The sequence below is a fragment of the Stegostoma tigrinum genome, chromosome 12, assembly GCF_030684315.1.
Source record: "Stegostoma tigrinum isolate sSteTig4 chromosome 12, sSteTig4.hap1, whole genome shotgun sequence".
NCBI classification, from domain to species: Eukaryota; Metazoa; Chordata; class Chondrichthyes; order Orectolobiformes; family Stegostomatidae; genus Stegostoma; species Stegostoma tigrinum.
In genome coordinates this window covers 40,903,437-40,916,103 of record NC_081365.1, presented here as the reverse complement: position 1 = coordinate 40,916,103, position 12,667 = coordinate 40,903,437, and the positions used below count along the sequence as shown (strand labels likewise).

At 38.3% G+C, this 12,667-nt stretch overlaps 1 protein-coding gene across 2 annotated transcripts in view; it reads right to left on the bottom strand.

Moving 5' to 3' along the window:
* Nucleotides 1-781: 781 nt before the first annotated feature.
* ccdc181 (coiled-coil domain containing 181) overlaps nucleotides 782-12,667 on the bottom strand; it is a 28,798-nt gene continuing 16,912 nt past the window's right edge. For both annotated transcript variants that reach the window (XM_048540633.2, XM_048540634.2), the window contains exons 2-6: nucleotides 10,034-10,163; nucleotides 8,521-9,456; nucleotides 6,457-6,603; nucleotides 3,381-3,535; nucleotides 782-2,412 (exon numbers count right to left, since the gene is read on the bottom strand). In XM_048540633.2, coding sequence (XP_048396590.1) covers nucleotides 2,244-2,412; nucleotides 3,381-3,535; nucleotides 6,457-6,603; nucleotides 8,521-9,456; nucleotides 10,034-10,147 — 1,521 coding nt within the window. In that variant the 5' untranslated portion in view covers nucleotides 10,148-10,163 and the 3' untranslated portion in view covers nucleotides 782-2,243. The remainder of the gene's footprint in view (nucleotides 2,413-3,380; nucleotides 3,536-6,456; nucleotides 6,604-8,520; nucleotides 9,457-10,033; nucleotides 10,164-12,667) is intronic.

The window sequence follows — 12,667 nt, the reverse complement described above, 5'->3', positions numbered from 1 at the left end:
GGGCAGCACAACATCGAGGGCCAAAGGGCCTGTACTGTGCTGTAATGTTCTATCCATGTAACTATTAGGAGGAGGTCTGTAAAAAAACCCCAAAATGACTACTTCTTTCCTGTTCCTGACCTCAACCCAAACTGACTCTGTGGACATATCATTCTCAAACTGCCTTCCAGTAGCTGCTAAACTAGACCTGATTAGCAGTGCCACTCACCTGCCTCTTTTTCCACCCTCCCTATTTCTTTTAAAGCATCCAAATCCCAGAACTTCCAACAACCATTTCTGTCCCTGGTTACCCAAGTTTCTGTAATGGCCACAATATCATAATTTCAAGTACCAACCCATGCTCTAAGTTCATCCGCCTTATTTCTGACACTTCTAGCATTGTACACATCTCAAACCATCTGTGTCCACAATTACATTCCATTGACCACATTTCTTTATAAATAACCTCTCTCCCTGTTGTGTCTGTTGGAAGGCTGAATACCTCACCCTCTGAATTACAAATCTGGTTTCCCACCCCCTGCCAATCTAGTTTAAACCATCCCATATAGCTCAAGCAAACCTGACTATGGGTATTGGTTCTCCATTACACTTCTCAGTTCGACCGATGAAAGGCAGGGACAAGCAAGACCTGCCAACCAGCCTATTTCTCTGTTACTACTTAAAAACCGAAAAATTTCAAAAAATTTCTCAAAATGATTTCAGGTTTGTTTGTTAGAAAGAGCCACTGCAGGAAACAAAGAGTAAGCCCATAGGTAAATTAAGAATTTTTTAATATCACAGAAAATTAAATATCACATTGGATGGATGACATTATATGACACAATCACAACTCTTTTATAACAAAGCTTTGTGCACTATTTATGAATATCAAACATTGGTTGAATCTTTGGAAAACATTTTTATGACCACAAGATACATATTTTCCTTCTAAAGTCATGACATTTACCCACAACATTTATGCAGAATTTTATGTCGATACAGTAGCAGTGCGATAACACTGACATATCATTAACCCTGGCCAAACATCATTAATTCCTCTTTGACAGAAACTTTAAGTGAACAGTCAAATTCCACGCTTGTTATAAATGTTGTTTTTGAACAGCTTTCAGTACTACCGCAAAGCTGTAAATTACACCGGGCATTATTCTCATAATGGTTAGTCTTCTACTGTTAAAATTTTGTCTATTTAGAATCTAAATGAAATATGGTACAACTGAGTCAATTATAACCCACTGTTCAAAGAAATTGAAAGAATTCTACAACATTCAAGAGGCAGACTTATTGGTAAATAGCTCTGAAGACAGGTACTGAGAGAAAAAAATCATTATTCTAGGAACTTCCTCAAGGCTTCTACACCTTACTAGTGTAATCTTGATAGAAATAAAGTTTCACTCAAAATTATATCAGAAGAGCAGAAACCCCAAAGAAACTACACACAACTGAGGAAGGGGAAACACATTGGTATGTGTGCCTATGAAGTGGATTCTGCAAGACAAACTCCTGATTTCAGCAAGGCTATTGTGGGAAGAACTGAATGCAAGTTAGGAAATTTCTAAATGGAAAGCAGCAAATCAATAGGGTACTTCTAAATACTGTCAACTAACAGTTCCTTACACTGGCATTACCAGAAAACAGAGTTGAGTATCACCCTTTTTTTACCTAAAACAAATGCAAAAATTCAAAGGGGAGAGGAACTTATAAATGTATTTGTAAAATGAGCTGTAGATATAATTGATTGATAGTCAAAAAATATATCCCCAAGTTTAAAAGGTTTAGCTCACATGAGTAGGTAAAAATTAACTCACTGCTTGCACATACAGAACTACACCATTCATTGCAACAAGACCAATCATTTGTTTATTTTTAATAACTGTCAATGACTTGTGGGAAGTGTCAATATTACTTAACACTGGTTTACTCTATCCTATTAAAATAAAAAGAACATAAATGCTTAAAAGAATCTTTTAACGGGCATAGAAAAAACATTAACAACTTACAGACTGTGCAGATAATTTATTCCGATCTAATCATGTGTCGTGGAATGTTCAGAAGGTTTTGAAACGTTAGCACTGATGTATGAGCTTGTTAAAAATTACACATTAAAGATAGTGTTGTTGAAATTTTTTTCAGATGTATTCATACTACTGACAGTCTGGTTTGCAAACCATTGGCAGATTTTTGCTCATTTGAACTCTGCAATGAGGCATTCAAAATGTAACGAGAAAATTCATGACCATGATTTTCTAGAACCTGTAACCATAATTGTCAAACTGAAATGATTTGGATTCACTAAGGGTGCACAGTAAAGTTTGCATTCTTTTAACTCTTCTAGCTTCCATCAGAAATTTCCTGCATCGCTCCTTTGCAGCCAATTGCTCTGCCCGTTTCTCAGCTTTCTTTCGTTTTAGCCACCTGCAATGATTTAGAAGTAAGAAAGAAAAGTGACTGAATCAATCTCTTGCTGAATTAAGCAAAGTAAAGTTCAACAATTATAACTGTAAACCAAATAGTTTACACCTATTCTCAGCACCTCTTATCTTTATAATTAATTAAATCATAAAGTATAAGTTCCTTGAAAGTTGAGTTGTGAAGTGAAGATGAGGTTTGGTAAGCATGCCTTGATTAATCAGTGCATTTGGTAGAGGAGTTGGGAGGTCATGTTACGAATTTTGGAATACTATGTTCAATTCTGGTCTCCCTGCTATAGGAAAGATGTTGGTGAAACCTGAAAGGGTTTAGAAAAGATTGACAAGGATGTGGCCAGGGTTGGAGGGTTTGACCTAAAGGAAGGTGCTGAATGGACTGGGGTTATTTTCCCTGGAGCATCGTAGGGCATGAGCAGCATGGATATGGTGAATGGTCAAGGTCTTTTCCCCTGGGTAGGGAAGTCCCAAGATATAAGGCATAGGTTTGGGGTAAGATGGGAAAGATTTAAAAGGGACCTAAGGGGCAACTCTTTCCACAGAGAGGGTGATGCATGTGTGGAATGAACTGCCAGGAGAAGTGGTGGGTGCTGGTACTACTACAACATTTAATAGGCATCTGGATGGGTATATGAATGGGAAGGGTTTGGAGGAATTGGGCCAAGTGCTGGAAAATGGGACTAGATTAATTTAGTGTATCAGGTCAGCATGGACAAGTTAGGTTGAAGGATCTGTTTCTGTGCTGTACATCTCTATCACTCTATTCGCAAAACATGTTCTTTAGACATTTGCAAAGACCATCAATTGATACAGTCAATATAAACTCAAGCAATCCCACAGTTGTTGCTAGAATTTGGCATCCAATCTTTTTACTTGTTCACAGTTTAAGTCACCAATCCTTTCTTGCAAAATGGAATAAAAGGCGATACACAATTTAGTATTAAAAACTTTTCTTACTGCTTAAAGGCTTTTTCAGAATCTTCCCTTGTGTGAACTTTTGAGTTGTAATCTTGTTCCCTTTTTCTCATGGCTTCTATTTGCTGCTCTTTAATTTGCTGCTCCCGTTTTTTCTTTAGCCAGAGATTGAAGGCTTCATTTGGGTCTCGATGTTCCTATGAAAACAAAAATAAGCAGTTTTACAAACTGATATGATTATCCTAGCAGATATAGAAAACACACAATTTTCTTCTGTGAGAGTGTAAGTGTAATTGTTTAAGTACAATAATTATATAATATGTTGTTCTAAATTGTCTCTTTCCATTTTTAGCTATACTTCCTCATTGGGTTCTTTTTCTGAATCTTGTTTTGTTGGCTGAGCAAATAGCTAAAGGAAAGAGCTGAAATTAACCATGACTGACAGGAAATTGATTTGCCTTTCCATGACAGTGCTCTCTTCCATCTGATATTTTCCTATTAGTGAGGGACAAATTTGAAAGATTATCAAGCAGGAAATTATGGAATAGAAGTTTTAGTCCACCATGCTTTATTACAGGTTATTAGTGTATCACAATACATTGTAAGCTGTGGCAGGTGTTACATTTATGTAGAGTACAGCTCAACAGCACTTGTTTTGGTATTACCGGCAGTAAAGGGGATTCTGAATCACAGAAATTACTAATTTCCTCCTTTTATAAAAATTTCTTCTTGAACTAAAGATATTTTTGAAACAATTAATCATTTGGTGTAGTAGCCAGGCTAGTCAATGTTATAAGCTATCACTTGGAAGTATCCATGATATTCAAAATTGGTTAATATTTAAACTGGGGCACAGGTAATGATGATCCAGCTCAACATTAGCCAATGTGGATTGTCATTTGCAACTGCTGTCTGAACAACTGCAGGAAAAATAAGCAAATGCAGTTTTTGTGTGGTACTTCATGAAACATTTCGATGAGATGATGTTGTTTGCAGCAGTACAAATATAATAAGGTTTAAAGTGCATTTGTTTAAATCGGCTATACTAAAAACTTGAATAGCTACAAAATTAAGGCAGTTCCTATAAAATTAACCTTTATAAAAAACTTTTCTTTTTAAATCAACTTGTAATTAATACTCCAGAATGTTCTGAATATTATCCCAATTTCACTTGATCTAATTTCGGCACAGTGGCCAGGATTTTCCCCTCTGGCGAATGCTTGGTAATGTTGGCACCAGGGAGACAGCCACCTGCTTCCTGCCACTTCAAAAATTGTTCTGGGCAGGAAGGCCCATGATCAACCTTCCTCAACCCATCTTTAATTAAGATCTTTAAATGACCTGTCACTCACCTGATCAAGTGTGGTCCCAGCAGGTGAGAAGTGTCATTCTTCTTGACTAGTCAAATGGATGGGCTTGCCTGCTGGGTTGGGGATGGGCCTGATCTGTCCAATCTGGGGTGATGGGGGCTGAAGACGGCTGGGATGATCGTTGAAAGCTACCTCCCTGTCTTTCCCTCTGAACTTCCTGATATGCTTTTTCCTATAATACCCATTCTGCAACACAACCCCCACCCCCCAAATACTCACACTCTCCTTCCGATTACTCCTGATCTTTACACTTAACTGTTTTTTCAGCCAGCAGCCATGGCCTTAGCAGCTGCTGACCTCTGACTGACAAACAGCTTCATCTAGGGAGTGATCAGAGATAATGGGAACTGCTGGAGAATCCGAGATAACAAAGTGTGAAGCTGGATGAACACAGCAGGCCAAGCAGCATCTTAAGAGCACAAAAGCTGACATTTCAGGCTCTCTGAAGAAGGGTCTAGGCCCAAAATGTCAGCTTTTGTGCTCCTAAGATGCTGCTTGGCCTGCTGTGTTCATCTAGCTTCAGACTTTGTTATCTAGGGAGTGACATTGCTGAGCCAGAAAGTGATCAATGAAAAGCCTGCTGGGTTATCACTTAACTGCCTGGTAGGGACTTGATACAGCAAGGGGAATGGTGGTGCATGACTTGTTATGACATCCCATTCTCACACTTTAGCTCAAAAACTGAACATTACATGTCATACCTTTGTTACAGATATTAACAGTGCATAGCAAATCCTGCTGTGAAGTCACCTCATCTGTTGAATTTTTGTCATGTTTGAACATGGTCATTGAAGTTAAGAACTGGTGGAATTCAAACTGAGCAGCAGTGAGCAGGTTAGTCCATTGCAAGTGCCACTTAATAGTATTGTCCACAACACTTCCATTGCTTTGCTGATGTTTGGGAGTAGACCTGTTGGGGTGGTAACTGATCATGTTGGATTTGTCTTTATCTTTGTGGCCAGGAATCACCTACGCAAATTGTCACAGTCAAGCAGGTGATAATGGGAACTGCAGATGCTAGAGAATCCAAGATAATAAAATGTGAGGCTGGACGAACACAGCAGGCCCAGCAGCATCTGTGGAGCACTCTGATGAAGGGTCTAGGCCCGAAACGTCAACTTTTGTGCTCCTGAGATGCTGCTGGGCCTGCTGTGTTCATCCAGCCTCACATTTTATTATCACGGTCAAGTAGGTGCCAGTTTTTAGCTTTGCAATTGGCTAGGGGGTAGCAAGTTCTGGAGCACAACCCTTCAGTACTGTTTTCGGAATGTTGTCAGGGCCCGCAGCCTTGTAATATCCAGTTTCTTGATATCAAGTGAAATGAGTCGAATCGAATTGTTTAAAGACTGGCATCAGTGACGCTGCACACCTCAAGGTAAGGTATACTTCACTGAAAATGCCATACCCTATATATAAATACTGTGTATTAAAATGCATGAGCTATCAGTGTGGTTTTGTTTTAATATACTGCAGAACTTTTTAATAGAGTACAACAAAATAGAAAACTTAACTTAAAAATATTTAAGAACAAAAAGTAGATATGAAAGTTTTAAAAAGAAAATAAAATGATGAAATAATACTACTGACAAAAGTACACAAAATAAAATGGATACCATCCCCTTCACATGCAAAGTTGCTTATGGTAATAAACATAATCAGTGTCACATAAAATTACTTGCAAATTGATACATTATGCAGAGCTAGGAGTTCAAGTTTCAGAATAAATTCAACATGTCTAACTACAGTACCTTATTATTCTTTCTTTCTAGTTCCTTCGCACATTGAATTCTTCTTTCTTCTTGGCGCTGTTGCTTCTTCCTTTGAAGCCAGATCCCGAAAGCCATCTTGTTCTCCTCTTTCTTCCGCATTTCTTCTTCAATTTTTTTTGCCCCTATCTACACAACAGATCATATTTAACCAACGCATAAGAGGTTAATTCATCATCTGCACTGACAAAATCACCTGACCAATTCCACTCTTGTGTAAATACATCTCTCATTTCTCCTTTCACAGATACAGTGGATGATTTCTTAGAGATATTTAAATATTTACAACCAAGTTACAATGCGCTTTCATTAAACTATAATACAGCAAGAGTGCAGGGAAGTGGAGTTGAAATGCCCATCAGCCATGATTAAAAGCCGGAGTAGACTCGATGGGTCAAATGGCCTTACTTCCACTCCTATGTCTTGTGGTCTTATAATATTTACAGAATGTATTGAGATACATTGAACAAATTAGCTCAGTGACTTATTTAAAACTAAAAAAAAATCACATGGAAGGCCAAGCCACATAATGAAAGCCAATTCAAAATCAACAGGAAGAATACATTAAGAGATGGTGTTGAAACCAAACTGTCAGTTATAAAACTTATATTATGGGAACAAAATTAAGTCTGAGGGAGGTATGGTAGCTTGGTTCCATAGTTTTAGAAGTCTGGGAAAGGATAAATTTGAACTAAATAGCATTGCATTAAACTATGGATTTGAATCAGAGGGATTTGCATTTCACCCTGACAAGAGACAAGGGTTCATACAGTTCTTTTCTATGAGTGGTTAAATTTCAATTGCAGCAGTTACCAAGAATGTTAGCAGTAAAACACAAGATAAAGCTGAAAAGCTGCCTAGCAATTGTTTAATGCAATACTGAGTTTGGAGTTCTCAGTGTGAAGTAATTTCAGAAACCTTGGATTCAGTGCACACAACACCAACATTACTTGGAAAGTGTAATGTCATGTTAAGTTAATGCTCATTTGAAACCACAAAAATGGTCTCATAACAAACAAGCTGATATTGGTGTAAAGAGCAGAACTATGTAGTGTTAGAAGAAAAAGCGATGAAAATTTAAAGGAGTAATGACAATGGCAGTCATGTGAAAATAGAGGTAAAATATTAAGCAATACTGTAAGAAGTTGAGTCTGCACTTGAGAGAGACATCAAACAAGGCATTTCCTGTTGTAATCTGGGTGTCTGGAAAGAATGAGGCACTGAAATGGATAATTCAAATACAGAGTGGCCTCTCAGATACGAAGGTAAGAATCTAAAATAATTTGAGAAAAATATAGGTTCAGTTTAGATGGATGACCTGCAATTGATTCGATGAGCTTCGTCATGTTTTTCTATTTTGTGATTTTTGAGCATAAGAGTCCATTGATGATAAATGTGATTTGTAAATCTTCTAGAGTAAACATTCTTTAATATTGAATGTTACTGTAATAGTGTAGTACACCTTACTTTAATAAATCTTGGCATATTCTTGATGTGCTTCATTGTATTTGATAACCTTTGCTTTCTACAAAATAAAAGTACAAAGCTCGAACTTGTCTTTGTCATTTTTAAAAGTCCAATCCACTAAAATTCAAAGTGCATTGAATAGATTATCTGCCAGATGTCTTCATGTTCATTCTGGTTTCCATCATACATTTCTCCTATTTTCTCAGATGGTTCTTGGAGCATGACATACTTCGTCTCAAAGATGAGGCAGACATTTCCCTTCAACTTAAAATTGAATCAATATTTATAGCAAGATATAGAAAGACACAAGACCCTGAAAACAAAGTAATAAGATATTTTGGGATTTATCATGCACAAAGAGCCAATACAGGTTCAGCATGGTTCTTGTTTGTATGCTAAACTTTTATGTTTTATGGCTAATGAGTGCAAAATCTCCTGCGTCACTGCACAGAAAACAAAATATCCTATTTTGTCAAATACTATTTTCAATGAACATGGTACACATCCGTATAAACATGAAAAAAAATCAACTTGTTCCAAAAGAGCCTGGTTTTCATAACTTAAATAGTCCAAGTTTACCTCAGTCTTAAGCTGATCTTTCTTTTGGGTTCGCCAATTAAACTCCTTTTGTTCTGAGGTGTTCAGGTGGGTAGACAGTTTGGGAGACATTATTGCAGATTGGACCCTTCGAGGTAGGATCTTTTGAGCTCCATTCTTCTGTAAATTAGCTGCAGAAGTTGCTCGATCCTTTGGTTCATCTGGTGGTTTTGGGATATGAAAATTTTCATTTGGAGATAAACTGATCTGACTGCTGGTAAGGTTGTTTCCTTTAGGATTATCTGAATTGAAGCAATGAGATTGTTTACACTCATTTTCACTGAATGCAACAGCAATCTGAGGTAATAAACCTTGATTCCCAAAATCCTGTAAACTCACTAGTTCAAATTTTCCATCTTTTTCCATTAACACTTTTTTGTCTTTGATTTTGTCTTCATCACCTGTATTTCCTGTATTAGCATTGACTTTTTGAACATCGCTTGAAATGCACATTTCAGACATCTGACCTGTGACCTCTCCATTATCCTTTTCTGTCTCAGGTAAATGCATAGGGGGAACCTCCAAGTCAACTAAATTGTCTTTGAACTTCAATCTGCGTTCTCGATTTTTATCTATGGGATCTTCATCCTGCAACTTCTTGTTGGCTTGCTCAATCTTTTCCATTATGTAGCGTTTTACTTCCTCTGTTTGCTCTTCTCCTTCTTGCTGATCCTCGAGTTTCAATTTATGAAATGAACCTTCACTATCTGAATCTGATATAGGATCAGGGTTATTGACAACAACATTTTCTTCTCCTCTAGTGACCTCAGCATGGTTTATTAAATCTTTATTCAGCTCACAAAGTTTTTCTACAGAGCTTGCAGATTGTTCCTCATCTATGGAATTTTTCTCTTTTATTTCTTCATCATCCAGCTCTTTGTTAATTTTGGCGTCAATGTCTTCACTTTCTTCATAAACCTGTGGAAATATCAGAGCATTAATCTTAGTAAACCTCAACTTTTTTTAATAGAAGGGTCATGGCTGTGTGGCAAGGTTTAAAAATTACCATCTATCTAGAAAGAGATATTACATTTAAGTGTTGATGTGAGATAGTTTATCCAGCTAGCAAACAATCTCTGGAATGATATCATTTACTTAAAGTAGCTTGGACAATTTTATATTGAAAGGAGTTCATGAAATTTAAGGAAATACACAAAGTTGATCATAGGAAAATGATTACAAAATGTGATTTCAAACAAAAGTTTAAATTAATCACAAATGAACGGGTTTGAGATGTCTGACTACATTAGTTTCCTTTTGTGTTTTGCACTTGTAATTTTTTTTGAAGAAGCAGAATAAAGTGATGTTCATTTATTTTTCATTTTATTCAACAGTGCATCTGTCAATTCTACTATGCTGAATTAACAAAACAAACTTTTATACATGAAAGGTCTCGACATCAAGGTTAAATTTACACCTCTATGGAAGTGGCTGTGCCATACAATTATCAAGACAAGTATTTGGTATGGTACACACAACTGTTTTCACTTATTACCTCTGGATCTTCATCACTACTTTTTGTTTCTTCGTTGATTAGCCAATCAAGGTCTTTCTCAAAGTCATCTTCATATTCTTCAACTTGTGAAGTAACGCTATTCTCTTCACTCATTTTTGTTTAGCACTTCCTAAGATTTGAAAAGTAAGATTTGCCAGTGAAACATTGCTATTTTTATTCTAGGAGTTATACAGGATTTTGAGATGTGTATCTACCAACATAGGCCAACTTTCTAAAGTTATGGTGTAGTTAGTACACATGACAGCAAATTGCATACCGTATCTTCAAGCCCTCCAGAACACATTACAGCACATATAGCTAACGGTCTGCAGACACAGTTCCTTTGGATGTAAAGTGTTAGAATGACAAAAGCTTGCAGAACTGACTTTAACTCTTCAATCAAAATGCTTCTGACCATAATGGAGAAAACGTAAGGATCTTTGCTAACAAGGCACATGCACCCAGCTCTATTTCTCGCAAAAGTGAAAACATCTTTGACCAATACTTGGAGCACAAGAGGCCCCTAAAATTGCATGGTCTTGTAGGTGCAGAACTGTATTAAAAATTACATTGGTCATTTCATTAATTTAAGATTATCTTACACATATAACAGCAGAGGAGTCTCGAAGGAAATAAAAGTCATCCATGTTTTCACAGCATGTGGTTCTGATTTTCAAGAACTCACAGGGGATTACCATCAGGTTGCAGCACATTTATTAATGTCTGAGGATGCATACGCATAAAGAGAGAGAGAGGGAGAAAACAAACTCAGGCAACATCTGTAGAAAAAGCCTATACAAGAGAAAACAAGATATCTGGATAATCTTTTACCACAAAGTGTTCGTTAAATACTTGTAGACTCAGTTCAGGATACAAAGCATTTACACTTTCTATCTAGTCTCTGTACATCATGGGTAATGTAGTGGTTTTGAGGGACAAGATAATAAAATGTGAGGCTGGATGAACACAGCAGGCCCAGCAGCATCTCAGGAGCACAAAAGCTGACGTTTCGGGCCTAGACCCTTCATCAGAGAGGGGGATGGGGAGAGGGTTCTGGAATAAATAGGGAGAGAGGGGGAGGCGGACCGAAGATGGAGAGAAAAGAAGATAGGTGGAGAGGAGAGTGTAGGTGGGGAGGTAGGGAGGGGATAGGTCAGTCCAGGGAAGACGGACAGGTCAAGGAGGTGGGATGAGGTTAGTAGGTAGGAGATGGAGGTGCGGCTTGGGGTGGGAGGAAGGGATGGGTGAGAGGAAGAACAGGTTAGGGAGGCAGAGGCAGGTTGGACTGGTTTTGGGATGCAGTGAGTGGAGGGGAAGAGCTGGGCTGGTTGTGTGGTGCAGTGGGGGGAGGGGAGATTTTGAAGCTGGTGAAGTCCACATTGATACCATTGGGCTGCAGGGTTCCCAGGCGGAATATGAGTTGCTGTTCCTGCAACCTTCGGGTGGCATCATTGTGGCACTGCAGGAGGCCCATGATGGACATGTCATCTAAAGAATGGGAGGGGGAGTAGAAATGGTTTGCGACTGGGAGGTGCAGTTGTTTACTGCGAACCGAGCGGAGGTGTTCTGCAAAGCGGTCCCCAGGGGACAGTTCAGCACAATTCAACCAAGATGATTGTTCCTTGCTTGCAAGGTTTCAATGAAATCCCAAATAGGATATTGGTAAATCTCCTTTGTATCGTCTCCACTGCACTCACATTCCTCTGTGATTTTGGATTCTGGAACGGCACACGATTCTCTATCTATGGCCTAACAAATGTTTTATACAGTGCCGACATAAGTCCCCGCTCTTAAATTCTATGACCCATCTAATAAAGGCAAATTTCCCATATGACTTCTTAGCTACTTCATCTATGTGTCCTGATACCTTAAGGGACTGATGGACATACACATCAAGGTCCCTCTGATCCTAGGTGCTTTCCAGGATCCTACAGTTCATCATGTAATCCCTTACTTTCTTTGTCCTGCCCAAGTCTAATACCTAATACTTATCTGGATTGAATTACATTTGCCGCTGAGTGGCTCATCTCACCAGCCAGTCTATATCTGCCTGTAACCTAATCTAAGGCTATCCTTTTCATTATTTACAGCTGCACCAATTTTCATACCACCTGCGATGTTCCAGGATTTGGACCAAGTGACACTGAAGGAAGGCAATATATTTCCAAGGCTGGTTGGTGAGTGTTTGGAAGGAACTCGCAGGTGTTCCCATCTATCTGTTCCCCTCGTCTTTCTGAATGGTAGTGGTTGTGGGTGAATTTCTGAAGTTCACCTTGTAGATAGTACATATTGTTAGTATAACATGTGCTTGTTGGAAGGACTGAATGATTGTGGATGTGGTGCCAATCAAGTGGGTTGTTTTGTCCTGGGATGTGTCAAGCTTCTTGAGTGTTACTAAAACTGCACTCATTCAGGTAATGGTGGATTATTCCATCATAATGCTGACTTGTGCCTTCTACATGGTGGACAGATTTTGGCGAGTTAGGAGGCGAGCTACTCACAACAAGATTCCCAAACTTTGGTCTGCTCTTATAGCCACTGCACAAATATGACTAGTCCATTCCTTTAACATAACCGTTATACTCCCATGTTTAAGGGGATTAAAACATCATTGCTGCTCCACGCTACCGGCTA